The sequence below is a fragment of the Felis catus genome, chromosome C2, assembly GCF_018350175.1.
Source record: "Felis catus isolate Fca126 chromosome C2, F.catus_Fca126_mat1.0, whole genome shotgun sequence".
NCBI lineage: Eukaryota > Metazoa > Chordata > Mammalia > Carnivora > Felidae > Felis > Felis catus.
This window is the reverse complement of record NC_058376.1, coordinates 112756413-112773606: the sequence shown is the minus strand read 5'-3', so window position 1 is coordinate 112773606 and position 17194 is coordinate 112756413. Positions and strand designations below refer to the sequence as shown.

Here is a 17194-nt window from a genome sequence, read left to right as displayed (position 1 = left end):
CAAGAGTTAGATGTTGCACAGGAGGTAATCCATTCTTTCTAACTAGATCTGTTCTTACTGCTTCCTTTGTAGTATGTCTCTTTTGAGTCAACAACCTTTCCTCTCACTGGTCCTTACCTGCCTTAAGGGACAAGATGAACAACGGGAAGGCCTCCTAACATCTCTTCAGAATCAGGTTAATCAGGTAAACTACACTGGAATTATTAAGCCAGTCAAGTGCTTGTCTAATGGCATTAATTTGTTTTTCTTTGAAATACTGAGATTAAACTAATAAGAATACAACGTGTTTTGATTAGACGCAAGGCATCACAATCCACACCCTATTCTCCTCTTTGGCATTCTAGTTACTGTAAAATTAACAACTTTATAATATTAATTATGCCTTGGATGAATGTGTACTATAAAAACAATATTTAGCACATTGCATACAACTCTGACATACCTGCTTTTCTCCCGCCCCCACCCTGTGGGAGAGGTCCTGGGGCAGTGTGTGTTGCAGGCATGGCCGTAACCCAGAGGAACCTCTATCCAGGTTCTCTAGCTGGGCCCCTGCCTCCCTGGAGACTCTTGGCTTGAGTTCTATTGGTTCAGAAACTCAATTTTGTTTTCCTGCCAGAGCCAGGCCAATGCCAGTTAAATGTAAAGAAGCTCATTTATAAATAAGGCATGATGATTCATTTTATGAAAAATTTGACTTTTGGCTTTCTACCAACCACAGTGCTCCTGGTCACTCTTTGGGCCGCTTGCATTTTGTGTCCTTCAAAGAAACCAGGTGATCACACTAGAAATCGTAATGGGTGGAATTGAACAAAGTAGATAGACTGGTCATGTGGGATGTTTTATCCTGCTGCAAAGCCAAATGGAGACTTCCTGTGGCCCTGTGTCTCTGGGACATCGTGTCTTTCTCTCGAATGATAGTAGATGAGCATGAATAAGGACACTTAACTCATTTGGTCCTATCATCATTTTCTCCCCTTTGGAGATGAGAGATCTGTCCTTTGTACAGCAGCGGAGTGATCCTTCTAAAATGTAAATCACGTATTAGTCTGGTGCCCAAGATGCTCCAATGTTTCTTACTGTACCTAGGATAAATATTCGGTCTGGGCTTATAAGGGCCTATGGTGATTTGGCCCTGGCTCCCACTTCTGCCTTGTCTCCTACCAGTCATGCCTCAACTGTTTACACTGACCCCATTACTGTCATTGCAACTTGCCAGGCAGATTATCCTTGCAGCGCCTTTGCATGTTTTCTTCCCCTTGCGTGAAAGGCTTCCCTCCCAGATGTTATCAGGGTCAGCTCCCTTGCTTCCTCAGGTCTCTGTTCAGGTGTCCCCTCCTCATGGAGGCTGTCCCTGATCACTCGCCAAAAAAAGGACCACGGTCATTTTGTATCCCCTTGCCCTGGTTCATACAACTTGTTACATTTGACTTAATTTTATTTGTCCTGTTCCCAGAATGTATGCTGTCATACAGCTTTGTGTCCCTGCCTTGCACCGTCAGGTCAGGTTTGGGAGAGGACTCCATTGTGATGAGATTCGAGGAATGCTGTCCCCTCACCATGCCGTGTCCTTGTATGTGTTGGGCAGGGTTACTTCTGCACGTGACTCATTTAAACTCTTAAGATGATTCTCTGTAGTTAATGTGTTTCAGAGCATCCCAGTGGGGGAAAGGGCTTTGCTCTTGCCATCTGATTCTAGGGTGTTGCCACTTGTGGCTTCCCTTTCCTAAGCAGTCCTTCCCTTTCTAACAGTAGTCTGACTTAGTGAAAAGCAGTACATCTCTGGACTGACATCAAAGATGTCATATTTTTCAAAATACTATACACTGCCTTTATCAAGGAAGATACACTGTATAGATAAGTGTAAGATAGCAAGCCCCCCTTCAATATAACATGAAAATAGGACCCTTGTTAAATGTCATAGCATGTCCCTAGAAATAGAACACAGGACTGATATAAAGTGTAATTTTGTCTATCCAGTACTTTACAAAATCAATGAAATAGCATTTTAAGTATCTTTATTTTTGTTAATCTTTAACTTCATAATCCTTTAGAGCTTTTTCTAAGACTTCCTAACAGGATTATAAATTGATAAGAGTTTTCTTCTTCCATCTAAAAAGGCATTGAACAAGAAATAGCTCCATTTCTGTCTGTGTGGAAGAAGGGAAGGAAAGTTAAAATTTTACTTAGCTTTTTTAATTAATTTTTTAAACTCAGAAGTTATTTTTGACAGTAAGAAGCTCAATGTAACTTTCAATATGAGAAAAAAAATCAATTTTAATAGGGAAAATAAGTTTTGTTTTTTTCTGTTAATTTACTGACTTAGATTTTAAGTAATTGGAGAGAAGAACGATACCAGGATGACATAAAAGCACGGCAGATGATGCATGAAGCATTGCAACTTCGCCTAAATTTGGTAAGGGGCATTTTTCTAGTATTTTCTCTCTGTTCCACTTAACTAAATGTGAAAATAACTCTAGCTTTCCACTTCTTCTGTGGTCATGGTCTTCTCACAAGGTGAGGCCTTCCACTATTGGCTCTCTCTCTGCCATAACTTCCCTGCCTTTCACGCGCACTGTTTTCCTGGCTGCTGACCTTCCTGTCTGGGCTGGCTTCTAGAGAGCAATAGGCATTTTGGGCATTGGTTTGCTTTCTGCACCCTCCTGCCCCCCAGGAATCGCTCCTTCTTGTCAGTTTGTGCTCCAAGGAGGTCTGAGAAGGCTACTAAATTGAGAGGAATTAGCTTTTATTACACTCATTTGAAGATCATGTAAAAATGTGCCTTAAGTTGAATTTTTGGCAAACTTTCCATCACATTGATCATAAAAACAAATTCAACAGAGAGGTTTTATAGACATTTACAGACACATTGCACATTTCTTTGAATTTCTCTTTTCCCACTGGACAAGCCTGAATGAAGGCTACTCTGGAGGAAGGATTGCCTGATTTTTGGCAGTTGTTTTTAAACTTAATTCCCACACTTGAATGCGTAGACCTGGGGGCCGAGCCGAGCCCCTGCTTGTCAGTTCTTCTGTGTTACTGGATATTTGCAAGTATTGTTATGACAACAGACTTAGATCCAATAGTAATTTAACAGCATCAAGTGTAGATAATCAACTTACCTGATTTTGACCTATTCAGATTTAACTAATTTTATGTCATAAAACCAGGTATCACAAAAGGTTAGGATTAAAAGAAAAGTAATTTCCCTATTATTTGATTCTTATTGGCCTCCTGCCCACACTCACGTTCCTCCTCTCCTCTTCCCTCCCCTTTTTTTCAATGGCCAAATTCCTATGCTGAAAGAATCAGAAAGAGTGAGAAATAGGTAGCTAGGTAAGAGAGAAGACAGGTTAATCCATAAAGCAGAGTGTGTTTGTTTTTTAAAAAAACAAATCAAAATTGGCTACATAAAGTGATGGGGATGGCATTTGTAATAAAGTTTTGTTGTATTTTTTTGTGCTAGGTAGGAGGAATGTTTGACACGGTGCAGAGGAGCACCCAGTGGACAACAGACTGGGCCCTCCTCCTGCTTCAGATCATAACTTCTGGAACTGTTGACATGCACACTAACAAGTATGTTCTTATTTCAAATTTACTATTCTGTACACGTGCATGGTAGAAGCTTTGCAATAGTGACTACAAATTGTGCCACATCTTATTCTCTAGGTACCATCAAAAGCTCTGTGCCTTAAATAAAAATGCTCCTTCGTTAAGAGTATTTGGCTTTTACTTTATAGTGAAAATAATTATTTCTTCCCACTCTTAGTGAATTATTCACAACAGTTCTTGACATGCTGGGTGTGTTAATCAATGGAACATTAGCCTCAGACCTATCAAATGCATCCCCAGGGGGATCTGAAGAGAACAAACGTGCATACATGAATTTAGTAAAGAAACTGAAGGTAAGCTTATGACCTGCTTATATATGATGATCTCAAATAGTTTATGCATTTGTTATTTACTGCATTTTATCTTAGTTTATTCTGTGTTAAATTAGATGTTACTTATTGCATTCAGCTAAAATTATGTGATTATTTTGCTATTTGTCTGACCTCAGCTTGCTGGTACTCAAAAGCATATAGCTTGAAGGTATTTCTTAAATTATATTCACAAAATGTTTAACTTTTTAAGGAACTTTAGAAATGTAAGTCAAATATATAAGAAAAATGCCACCATTGGATTTAAGATAAATCCATGCTTGGACTGGTGCCTCTAATTGAAAAATAACCATTTGCACTGATATTTCTAAACCCAATTCGTTTGACTAACCGCTAACACAATTTTTGAAACAAACTGTAAACAAATGGTGCAGAGAAAGATCAATATATCTGCCGACCTTACCAGTAAAATAACCAGTGAGTATCTTGAGGTCTGACCCTGGATTGGAGCATGTGTTCTGTGCTGCTGCTTCTGCCTTCTGATGGCAAATACTACCCTGGATTTTTGTCACTTCAGCACTGTGATGTTTGTTGTGTAACCAGGGTTCCATTATATGTGTTCTATTTTCTACTTAAATAGAAGAAATGAAACATACTCACTACTCTAATTGAAAGCTGCATAATCGACCATGTTCAAGGTTAAAGAACAGTCTTGTCATAAAAAAGGAAATGTTTCAGAGAGAAACTTCCTTCCTGCTAACTTTTGCCTTCATTGTAATTTCTGTCCCGCTTGTCTCTTTTTTTTGTTTGTTTGTTTTTTAGAAAGAGCTAGGAGACAAGAGATCAGAAAGTATTGACAAAGTTCGACAGTTGCTACCTTTGCCAAAACAGACATGTGATGTCATTACTTGTGAACCTATGGGTTCCTTGATTGACACAAAGGGAAACAAAATTGCTGGATTCGACTCCATAGATAAAAAACAGGCAAGAGTAAATGTTTGTTTCTTATATATATTTTTTCTTATTTTCCCAAAGGGTATATGAAATATCTCAATTTTACAGTTTCTTGATTTTTTTTAAAGTATTTTCTTATCCTTTAAATGCATTGGTCATGGACATTATTATATAGATCTTTGTTTAAAACTTTATGTGAGGGGCACCTGGGTGGCTCAGTTGGTTGAGCATCCGACTTCAGCTCAGGTTGTGATCTCCCATCTAGTGAGTTCGATCCCTGCGTTGGGCTCTGTGCTGACAGCTCAGAGGCTGGAGCCTGCTTTGGATTCTGTGTCTCCCTCTGTCTCTGCCCCCAACCCACTCGAATTCTGTCTCTCTCTCAAAAATAAATAAACATTAAAAAAAATTAAAAAAAAACTTTATGTGAATTTCTGAAGCCACCAAGGGAAAACTAAGTGAAAGGTTAGTGCTTAAAAGAAAAAAGAAAAAAGAAAGGAGAAAAAAAAAAAAGGCAGGGGGTGCCTGGGTGACTCAGTGGGTTGAGCATCCGACTCTTGATTTCCACTCAGGCCAGGATCTCATGGTCATGAGATCAAGCCCTGGGCTCTGTGCTGGGCATGGAGTCTGCTTAAGATTCTGTCTTCCACTGCCCCTCCTCCGCTTGCATTTGTTTTCTCTCTCTCTCTCTCTCTCTCTCTCTCTCTCTCTCTCTCTCTCTCTCTCTCTCAAAAAAAAAAAAAAAAAAACAAAACTCTCCTTTCAGTTTAGAATTGGAAACAATATATATATATAGATAAGAAAAATTTGATTGATAAAGTATGTTGTAAGCTATTTTGAGTAAAAAATATTTTTAGAGTAATGTTACTTAATTTTCTCATCAATTAAACAATATTTTAACAAACACTTGTTTTATGTATGCTATTAAACAAGTTTCCCTTAAACACAAGAAGAGTGATCAGTTATTCTTTCAATGAACATTGAGCAACCACAAATTTGTGAAATCACAGATATGAAAGACAGAGCTCCTGCCCTTAAGCAGAAGTGGATAGACAATTACCATGTGGTACACAGTGTTAGGGGAACCTGAGAAAGAGCCATCACACTCAGATAAGGAGTAGGTAGTCAGAATAGGGTCTCCAGGAAAACTGACCGTTGAATTATTTTGAAAGATTAAGAGTTAGCTAGGAAGTAGGGAACAGTCTGGTACAGGCCAATGGAAGAGTTTTTGCAAAGGTATGAAGGAGTGTGGTTCCTAGGAGAAAGGCAATACTTAACTAATTCACAGTAACTAGAGTACTTCTACCAGTATGGTTGTAGAGATGGAAAAAGCTAGCATTGTGGGCATGTTGATTTTGCAGTGTCATTGGGCTCTCTAGTGGTGAGACATCTTGAACCCATTAGGATATATGGTCTTTGCACCTAGGAAAGAGGTCTAAACTCTAGGCAAGTATTAGGAAACAGTCCATTTATACATGATAAATGAGCCTTCATTTTGCATAAATCCATCCACGTAGATAAGAACGGGAGCATTCATATCTTGTGGAATGCCTGAGTAGTTATTTTTGTGGTTATTCTGAGGAAAAATATTTTCAAGTTGGTATCCCAGGGAAAGTACAAGAGACATCACCAATTAATGTTAAAAATAAGAAACCTTTGTTTTCAGAAGCATAGTAACATCTCCTCTTGTAAACTCATTAGAGGTAATCTTGTATTGAAGGGACTTTATTTGTACCTCTTGTCACAAGTTATGTCTGTAAGAATATTCCCTAACTATTCAGAAACTGGCTTATTAAGTACATGGAAGATTCCTGTATTGAATCAAGTCCATACATGTTTGGATTGAAGTAAATTTGAGCCCAAGTAGAGGTTGACAATAACTTGGCTCTCAAGTTTTGCTTTATCTTGAAAACAACAAAATAAATTGCAAATGGTTGTAACTGATTATAATTCAATACAGTAAGATCAATATTGCAGTATTTTTTAGAAAATATTTTTTCCTGAAAAACAACAGCAGCAAAAAATACTAAATGAAAAGCACCATTTTATTTGTTTATTTATATATTCATTCATATTAAGTTTATTTTTGAGAGAGAGAGAGCGCATGCGTGTGAGTGGGGGAGGGGTAGAGAGAGAGAAGAAATGGAGAGAGAATCCAAAAAATCTCATGAACTCACGAACCGGGAGATCATGACCTGAGCTGAAGTCAAGTTAGATGCTCAACTGAGCCACCAGGTACACCGAAAAATACCAATTTGCAGTAATATATACTCAACCACGTGGTGTTGAGCATCACATGTATAAAGAACCACAGAACTGACTTTAAAGGTCTGAATTCTAGCTGCAGCTTTCCAGTGATGTAGCCTTGTAACCCTGAATCAATGTGTTTCCCCATGTGCTGTATGCTAGGGTTCTCTAAGGCACGCAGCCAGCCAGAATATTCTGTGTATCCTTGTCCTAAGCAAGCTTGGGCTCTCGGTCAGGGAAAGATCTGAACGTGTGTTCACAGAGCATTATTTCACCACAGGGTCTTCAGGTGTCTACAAAGCAGAAGGTGTCCCCATGGGATTTGTTTGAGGGTCAGAAGAACCCAGCTCCTCTGTCTTGGGCCTGGTTCGGGACTGTCCGAGTGGACCGAAAGGTGATCAAGTACGAGGAGCAGCATCACCTGCTGTTGTATCACACACACCCCATGCCCAAGCCCCGAAGTTACTACCTCGAACCGCTGCCCCTGCCTCCCGAGGAGGAAGAGGAGGAGCCCACATCTCCCATCTCTCAGGAACCAGAGCGGAAATCAGCTGAGCTGTCAGATCAGGGAAAAACCGCAACAGATGAAGAGAAGAAAACAAAAGGAAGGAAGCGCAAGACGAAATCAAGCTCAAGAGTTGACGTGAGTGTGAGAAGTAGGGAGGTCTTTGGCTCATTGGCATCTAGTGAGAGATTTAATAGTGCCCAGATTCTTTTCCTAGAAACATTATGAAGAGCATTATCATCCTTCTTGTAACAGTTGTAATCTTCACAAAGCTCTATTTTAATTAATAGAATGGCACACGAATAGTGACCTGTCACAGAGGACAGGATTATAGCTTGTGATTTTTTTCCTTCTCTACTTTTCACTATTTTAAGTTTGGGCTTCCATTGTGAGTAGTATTTAATTAATATTTCAGTGCCTCATCATTTCTCACATTTGAAACTTGAATTGTTTAGACCCGTAAAAGCTCATCATCTTACATATTTTTATTATAAGACATGTCTAAAATATTTATCGTATTTTGAGCACTTGATAATGGTAGTAGATTAATATGGAAAACTATTTACCTTTCCCTAGCTAACATTCCATCTAATATATCCAATAGGATGTTTCTGAGATTTCATATTTTACTATTTCACCTTAACTTCCTATATATTTTACCTCTTTCACAGATTTTCAGACTTTATAAAAGATGAACACAATTTTAAAAAGTCCTATTCCTTGTTTTCCTATTAGTCTTCCCTACCTCTACCAACATTTTCTTGAAAACAACAGAAATCATTGAGATGGCAATTTGGGAATAATTTTATAACATTTATAGAGTGAATGTGTAAGGTATCTTTACAATTAATTCACCTAGAAAATACTTGAGAGAGAATTTAAAACATTTTTCTACATAACGCAAGGGTATTCTTGTTGTACCATGGAAGATATATTCATAATTGAATGTCTAATAATTATCTAATAGGGTTAGGGTTATGTCTAATAATTATCATGTCTAATAATTATCATGTCTAATAATTATCACTTACCTATATCAGAACCACAACATATCTTTTCCTAGCTGATAGCTTGATGATTAACATTTTTTCTAGAGAAGACGACCATCGCTTTTGGATACCATTGAATGGTAGTGCCCTCTTCTCATACCTTCTACCAATATTCTTCCTACCAATATTCCTTTGTCTTGAAGAGGTGCTTAATAAGGTCCAGACTGCCACTCCCCAGAATCTGGACTCCTAGGCTGTTAGTCTGCATGGATAAGTTTCTGTTATTTTCAGAATAACACCCTCTTAAAAGCCTGAAAATTCCTCTCATTTTCCAAGTGAGCCCTGGTAATATCCCTTCGTCCCATACTACTTCTGAAACTGTCCCTTTCTAGTGGGTTGTATTTCAGGGATCTGAGGTTTTGTTTTTCCTTTATCCTTTAGGGCTACATGAAAAGAAGCGGGGTGGGTAGATAACTGGGACATTCAGGTGTGATCCTTAGAGACTTTGCATGTCCTATAAGGAAGACAAAGCCCAGGTGCAGGAAATGGGATGCAGGCAGATGGCAGAGAGTCTGCTTCATTTGCGTACTGGCTTGAATAGTGGAAATAAGATACCATCTAGGCCAGGGACTGGTCCTGAAGTATTGTGCGTCTTCATGGCCTCATTCTCATCCAGACCCAGCATATCGGGAAGGATTCCTAAAATGACCTAAGATGAAATGATCTGGAGAATGAGCATCTGAAGACGTTTTTTCACCTGTGGGCAGTGGTCAATATTGATGTGCTTTTAGTATTTTAAAAACAAACTTCAGAAGTGATCCTTTTCCATCTTCCCCCCACTGAAGCCAAGTACATTTTTTCCGCCAAACATTGACGAACTTTACTATAGGGGGTTCCCACCTGGGATCCCACCCTCTTAAATAAAAAAAGTGCATAGACAAAAACAGTGTTTAGAAAACTTGCTACAATACCTACATCCTGGGTCCCCAGGGAAGCAAGGGAGCAATTACTGGGTAGGCTAGAGGGGTAGAGGCACGGCATTTGCCACCTGCATGCCCATACCCACCCCGAACATAATAGTTCTGGTGACATGTTCTGCAGGGGACTAGGGAGCCCCAGACTAGGGGCAAGATGGAAGCAGGGGGTGTGGTGGGCAGCCTTGGGGCTTTAGTTAAGGAACCGACAGAAGTGCTTGGTGCCATTGTCTTAGGGCAATTTGTTGCTGGCATCCACAACGGGGAATTTGTAGCCATAGGTGAGTTCCTCAGCACACAGGATGCAGGGCAGGGCAAAGATGTTGATGTGTTCCTGGCCCTCCGCCTGGATCACTTGGGAGGGGCAGTTGGGCTCACCTACGTGGTTGATGAAGCGGCAGCATTGCCATGCCTTGTGGCCTCCACCCTGTTAAAGCCACCTATAGAGAACATGTAGCACCTAATACCCTTCCCTTGATAGAACTTCTGCTTGTCAGCACAGAATGAATGACAGTACCAGTGTACTCAATGACCATCCCATCGGCATCGAAGTTTTGTTTAAAAAATGGGCCCGTCCCATGGATGGCATATCCGTAGACATCCACAGCCTCTTTGGATGTCTTCTTGAGTGCATGGCCACAGGCAACTCCAGGCTGGCAGCATGTCTGGTTGATCTGAGCTGCACCTCATCCTCTTCCTCATCCCGGGTGGTCTCCCTCAGGGAGCACCAGGTGCTAGGATGCCAGGAAGTTCAACATGTCAAAGATGCACTTCCGGACATAGACCTCTGCACAGGCCACCCTGTGGGGAGTTAGGGGTCGAAGCCAAGTACTTTCTTATTCTAAAGTTTTTACCCAAATGAGTGTCTTGCAAAAGAATATGTTGACACTCTTGCCTTGTGTCTTCACCTGTATAAAAAACAGCCTTGCCCACTGGGATAGAAGCTGGCTTGAAGAATGTGATAGGAGGAATTTGCATTAATTACCTATAGTTTGTGGAGTTAAATAACTTTATTGTTATTATCTTTTCTCTTTATTTTGAAGGAGTATCCACAGAGCAACATATACCGAGTGCCTCCTAACTACTCACCCATTTCCTCCCAGATGATGCACCATCCGCAGTCCACCTTATGGGGCTATAACCTCATGGGTCAGCCCCAGCAGCCGGGTTTTTTCCTTCAGAACCAATCTCTTACTCCAGGTATGTGAGGAGAGAGTGCAGTTGGGTCCCTCTGAGACATGAAGTAGCTTGGGGTTTAACCGGAAATCTCTGTAAAACTTAGAAAATGCCATAACTGAGTACTCCGTTGACGTTTCTGTAATCCTCTCCGCTCAGAGTGGTTTTTCTTCTAATAATATGAAGGTGTTTTATTTTATTTTTTGAATGTTTCTTTTAATATATTTTTGATTGTCACATAGATGAATATATTTTAACAATCAAACAATACCTGAGTGTATACAGTAGTAATCCAATATATGCCCAATTTGGGGGTGTTCCTCAAGTGTTAAAATAAGGTTTTAATTACTAGTTTATGTACTGAGTTGGGAATTTTCATTCAGTGTTAGAAGGAAATTAGCTACTGATGAAAATGTACAATATCAGATAAAAAGTTGATAAGAGTTGTATGTTGTGAAATTTGTGTATGTTTTGATGAGATAAAATTCTTACCAGTGTTTTAAGTAATTAGTCAATATTGTGAAGCATCTTTATTTTCTCATGTGATGAATTGTAAATTGCTTATACCATGAAGGATCTCAGAAATTTAGTTAAGCAAGTAGACTGAGTTATCAAACAAGGAAAACTACCATATCTCTAATTTTAGTATTGCTTTAATTCAAGCCCAAGTATATTTTATATCTGAAATGAACATGTCCTAAATAAAAAAATCTCTTAGAACTGAATTTAATTTTCTTTCTAGAAGAAAATTTGCTTGTTTCAACAGAGTAGCTTATTTTGAGGTCTTACTCTGCATGTTATGATTTTTACTGTAATTTAAGTATGACACTTGAGGCCTAGGAAAGACATTTTTTTATTCTTGGCTCATGGGAGAATCCATATTTCGCCATCTAAATTAGTGGTTAAGAGGGCTGGTCTGGAAGTTATACATCTAGGTTCAAGTCTGGTTCTACCACTCTCCTACTGTATAACATTGGGTTTTAGTTTCTCTGTGCATCAGCTTGATTATCTGTAAAATGGATATGCTAATATATACCCTCATAGGGTAGGGGATTCAATTATTTATTCAACAAAATGTACTGAACTTCATAATGTTCCAGACTCTGTTTTGGGTGGTAAGAGACTATAGTAAAGAAAATGGATAAAAATGTTCATTCTTCTTTGAGTGATGAAATAAGGTTTATATCATACACATACACACAGAGTATAACTTAAAATTGTTTTTAATGTTTATTTTTGAGAGAGAGAGAGACATAGTGTGAGTGGGGGAGGGACATAGAGAGAGGGAGACACAGAATCTGAAGCAGGCTTCAGTCTCTGAGCTGTCCACACAGAGCCCAACGCAGGACTCGAACCCACAAACCGGTATGCGAGATCATGACCTGAGCCGGAGTTGGACGTTTAACCACCTGAACTACCCAGGAGCCCCTAAAGTAAACTTTTGAAAATGTAGCATACAGAAGATGATCTAACCCAGCAAACATGCTCAGTAAAAGATCTTAACATATTCCTACCTCAGGGCTTTTGCACCTGCTGGCTCCTATGCCTGTAGTGCTCATCCTTAAGTATTTTACATGGCTCACTGCCTTCCTCCTATGGGTTTGGTCAGATACCATTTTCTCACTGGGCTTCCACTGACCGCTCTGTTTTAAATGGTAAGCCACAGCCCTTCCCTGAACCCTGTTTCCCTCTGCTTTCTATTTCCCCGTGGCATTAGCATTTGGTTATACACTATATATTTTACTTATTTACTGGTTTATTATCTGCCCTTTTCAGAATGTAAGCTCTGGTAGGGCAGGCATTTTTTCTGTTAAGGTTACTGTAGTCTCCTCAGAACTTAAAGCAGCCTCTGGCTTTTAGTAAGCTCTTAAAAATTGGTTCTTGGGGCGCCTGGGTGTCTCAGTCGGTTAAGCGTCCGACTTCGGCTCAGGTTACAATCTCACAGTTCGTGAGTTTGAGCCCCGCGTCGGACTGTGTGCTGACAGCTCAGAGCCTGGAGCCTGCTTCACATTCTGTGTCTCCCTCTCTCTGCCCCTTCCCTGCTCATGCTGTGTCTCTCTCTGTCTCAAAAATAAATAAACATTAAAAAAAAAATTAAAAAAAAAATTGGTTCTTGAGTGAATGAATGTAGACCACAAAGAGCGAACTAGACAATAATAAATGTGGAAAATAATGCATGTTCTCTCTTTTGAACTTTATTTTTTCAGTTCTAAGGTTCTTGTGAATTTGTAACATTTTTAAACACCAGGGCTGTATGAATTAAAGGTTCACTGTTTCATAATGACATATACTCTCTTTCCCTTAGAATACTATAAGCAGGGTTTATAAGTTAAGGAACCTTAGGTATTAGGTGAGTTTTAAGGATGTGTAAGAAAAAATATTAAGGAAAATGAAGATACATAGGGATTTTATATGTGTGATTTTTTTAAAATGAGTCCTATGAAGTTACAGAAGAGTATGTACAGTATGCTTTTCATTAATATATAGTTAAAATGCAAAGAATTATGCCCCCTCAGTATACACGTGTAGACATATACCCAGCCACTCGCCCTTCTACAATTTATCTTTCTTTGTCATGTATACATGCCAGTTTGGTAAAGTTATAAGGAAATGTTTGGGAATATTAAACACCATATTCAGAATAACATTTGGTGAGAGAAAGAAGGTGAGAAAAGTAATTAGGAATATGCAGAGGGCTTCAGGGATAGTTACTTTATTTCTTTAGTTGGCTCAAAGGTACAAAATTATAGAAACGTTAGGAAAATTCAAACAATGTGAAATGTAGTCTGGTCCTTAGAGTTTCCTTTATCTGTAAAATGAGTTCATTAAGTTTTTACGTATTAGTATAGTTCCAGTTCTTCAATAAAATTTACCTTGCCGTATGGTACCTGAGTTGACTTTCCTCTTTTTTCCAAATGTTCTTCAAATGCTGCTGAATGACTTCATAAACCATGTTGCTGGCTGTAGGTTTGTGTCTTTAAAAGAATGTGGGTTTTTCAAGTGAATAGCTTTACAATGTTTTTTTCACCATACAACTTGTTTGAAAGAAAAAAGATAACACATCTTTTGTGAGATATTTATATAGAGGTTTTCTTACACATATATTAAAGTATATAAAATCTGGTAAATGAAGGATTGGCACCTAGTTTGAAGCCAGCAAATGTTGAAAATTTTTTTCCCAAACTCTTAAAGGCATTTGACAAATTATATATGCAAATATGTTGAGGATTTCCTTTGGTTTCTCAAGGATCACTACAAATAACATTTCTTGTTTGATTTCTGTCCTTCAAAAAAGATGTGTTTTGTCTTTGAGTCATGGTATTTGAAGTTTCCAAGCCTTTCAAGTTTTCAAAGTATTTCTTGCGTCTCTTCTACAAAAGGGGCATTTTCATTTTGCTATCGTCACGAAACTTAAATATCATGAGCTTTAAATTTATTTGAGATTACAAAAGAGTTTCTATGACTGACTTAGGACACCTGGCAAAATATACCATGAAGGCAGTACATTTTATGCAGGTAACGTGTTCCTGAAGGCCTTGCAGTGTTTAAAACCCACATGGTTCCAAAATTACACCCTTGAGTCTGTTTCAGGGATTTCAGGTTATCAACTGAAGTGGGGCTTCTATGAAGTCACTGAAATACTATAATTCACTCCTACAGCACTCCTCCCCATCATTTGGAAATTGTGCAGTTCTCCACAGACCTTTAATATTTATGTGGGGTGAGGCGGGCCTTATTTTCCATTTGCTCACAAAGGCTTAGAAGGTAAGGTTCCTGTGTTTTGATAAAACAAGGAAGAAGTGTTGTATTAACATGCACAGAGAGCCCTTCTTTCTGGTTGCTTTGGTAGGTGGTTCTAGATTGGACCCCACGGGCTCCTTCGTCCCAACGAATACCAAACAAGCTCTGTCCAACATGCTGCAGCGGCGCTCGGGGGCCATGATGCAGCCGCCGCCCCTCCACGCCATCACATCGCAGCAGCAGCTGATACAGATGAAGCTTCTGCAGCAGCAGCAGCAGCAGCGGCTTCTCCGGCAAGCCCAGGCTCGACCTTTCCAGCAGGTTTGTCCAGATCCAGCAATGGAGTCCTCTGTGTTTTGGTAGCGCCTCTAGTTGGGGATGAGTGTGGGGTATGTGGCATATCCCTCCTGCCTGTGTATCCCTGAAATCATATATGAGCGCAGACTTGCCTCTCCTCCAGGCTTGTAAATACTTTTCCTCCCGTGTATTTTGCTATTATCACTGATCAGATGAGAACTTTGGAAGTATCTTAAGTTCATTAAAAGTGTGCCTTTAGAACAAAAACAAGGGCTGATGACTTTCTAGTCACTTAGAAGCAGCAGGTTTTTCATCCTTGTAGTGAGGGCTCACTGAGCCCTCTTTCCCCATAATTAGCACCATATTCTGTACTCCTTCGAGCTTTACTTTCATGTATTTTTAGTAGATTTATTACCCTGAAGTTGTATCTTTAAAATCCTGATGGTTCTTAGGTTTCTCCCTGTAGTTCCCTGCATAGATTCTATGTTCAGTATGTGCTTAATAGTAAGACCTATAGCAAAGAATATAGTACAAATAATAGTCAGTGTATAGATACCTTCAATTTCATTCTTGAATTTATATTGCTGCTTTTATGCCTTCTAACTCAATTGTCTTTAACTTTTGAGATGACAGTGATTGTTTAACAAGACAATGGTGGCCATCATACACAGCATAGTATTGGCTCATGAAGCCCACACGTCTGTACAAATAAATAAAATAGAAAAGGAGGTGAGATTGGGACTTTTTTTTTTAATCCAGTTTCTACATACTTTTTGTACTTTGCAATTTTGCTAAAAAATATTACTGATGATGATAATAGCAGCTAACACCAGTAGAGCACTTACTATTTGCCAAAACATTTCTAAGCCCTTTAAATGTGTTAGTTATCGTAGATCCCACAATATCCCACAACAACGCTGTGATTTAGGTACTTTCTTGAACCTCAAAGGAAGTAGCCAATCTGCATGTGTATCCTGCTTTAAAAGAAACCATAAAACTTTCAGATGAGCAAGAAATTTTAATGCTTCTACAAATATTCTTTGTATTTTGGATAACTTTCTAGGCATGTGTCCATTATATAACTTAGGACATTTTTGCAGTCAGTGCATCCACTTAGTGATTTGGGCGTTTGAGGGTGGGAGGGTTAGTTACACATTCTTAAAAATGGTTTTGTTTTTTACCTATAAGAAGGACAGGAAAGAGGAAACTAGTTCAACTGTATGGGGATGCAAAGCCCAGTCACTGCATGCTTGTCTCTCTCAGACCTCTAGCAATTGCTCAAACTCCCTGGGTGTCAGGTAAGGGGACTGAGTTGCTTCTTACACAGAAATGATGAGGATTGGATATCAAGAAATAGTTATTTTGTTTAAATAAGCAGCAATTTTAAAACGTGAGCCATTAAAAACCTCAGTAGGATTTTAGCTATTCTTGGGGATGAACAAAAATAATTATAGTATTGTTTCAAGTCCTTGTCAAGATTATACAAAAAACTTGCTGTACATTGAGTAACCATCCCCACAGCATGAATTCAGTTCCCTTTTAATTTAATGTACGACTAAGTAAAACTTGCCTTCCAATAAGTTTATTTTTTTATGTCTACTTTTTGTTTGTTTCTTTTTATGGAGAGAGAGAGAGAGTGAGAGCATGAGTCAGGGAAGGATGGAGAGAAAGGGAGACAGAATTCAAAGCAGGCTCCGCACTGTCAGCACAGAGCCTGATGCAGGGCTTGACTCATAAACCGTGAGATCATGACCTGAGCCGAAATCGAGTCGGACACTTATCCGACTGAGCCACCCAGGCACTCCTCTTTTTCTGATTCTTTTTGCTAACTCCTTTTTTCCCCTTTTTTTCTTTTTCTTGTTACTCTTTTATTATTGTTTTTTTTAATATTTCTTAATGATTGTTTATTTTTGAGGGGGAGAAAGGAATAGACAGGGAGACAGAGGATCCAAAGCAGGCTCTGTGCTGATAGCAGAGAGCCCAATGTTGGGTCAAACCCACAAATCGTAAGATCATGACCTGAGCTGAAGTCGGACGCTTAACCGACTAAGCCACCCACCCTTCCTGTTACCCTTTTTGTTTTACCATTCTTCAAGTGTTAGATATTTGAGGGGAAATAACTTTTTTTTTAAGGAAGAGACGTACATGCATGGTGCAGTGGTATGGTTGAATGGTCCTACACAAAGTCAGTGAGATTATACATAGCATTTGTCAGAGTGCCTGTACCTAGGAGGTCCTGAGGAAATGTTAGTTCCTCTCCTCTCGTGTACAAATTATTTTTTTTTTTAATTTTTTTTTTTCAACGTTTATTTATTTTTGGGACAGAGAGAGACAGAGCATGAATGGGGGAGGGGCAGAGAGAGAGGGAGACACAGAATGGGAAACAGGCTCCAGGCTCTGAGCCATCAGCCCAGAGCCTGACGCGGGGCTCGAACT

General features: G+C 39.2%; 2 protein-coding genes across 3 annotated transcripts in view; one reads left to right on the top strand and one right to left on the bottom strand.

Moving 5' to 3' along the window:
- P2RY12 (purinergic receptor P2Y12) overlaps positions 1–4446 on the bottom strand; it is a 46448-nt gene extending 42002 nt beyond the window's left edge. For both annotated transcript variants that reach the window (XM_011286173.3, XM_011286175.3), the window contains exon 1: positions 4342–4446. The gene's annotated coding sequence lies outside the window, so the exon portion shown is untranslated. The remainder of the gene's footprint in view (positions 1–4341) is intronic.
- The window catches only part of MED12L (mediator complex subunit 12L), a 335495-nt gene that overhangs the window by 284085 nt on the left and 34216 nt on the right, over positions 1–17194 (top strand). Inside the window, 8 exon segments of the mRNA XM_045037430.1 lie at positions 73–184; positions 2324–2413; positions 3464–3573; positions 3767–3902; positions 4701–4862; positions 7357–7719; positions 10588–10744; positions 14571–14782. Coding sequence (XP_044893365.1) covers positions 73–184; positions 2324–2413; positions 3464–3573; positions 3767–3902; positions 4701–4862; positions 7357–7719; positions 10588–10744; positions 14571–14782 — 1342 coding nt within the window.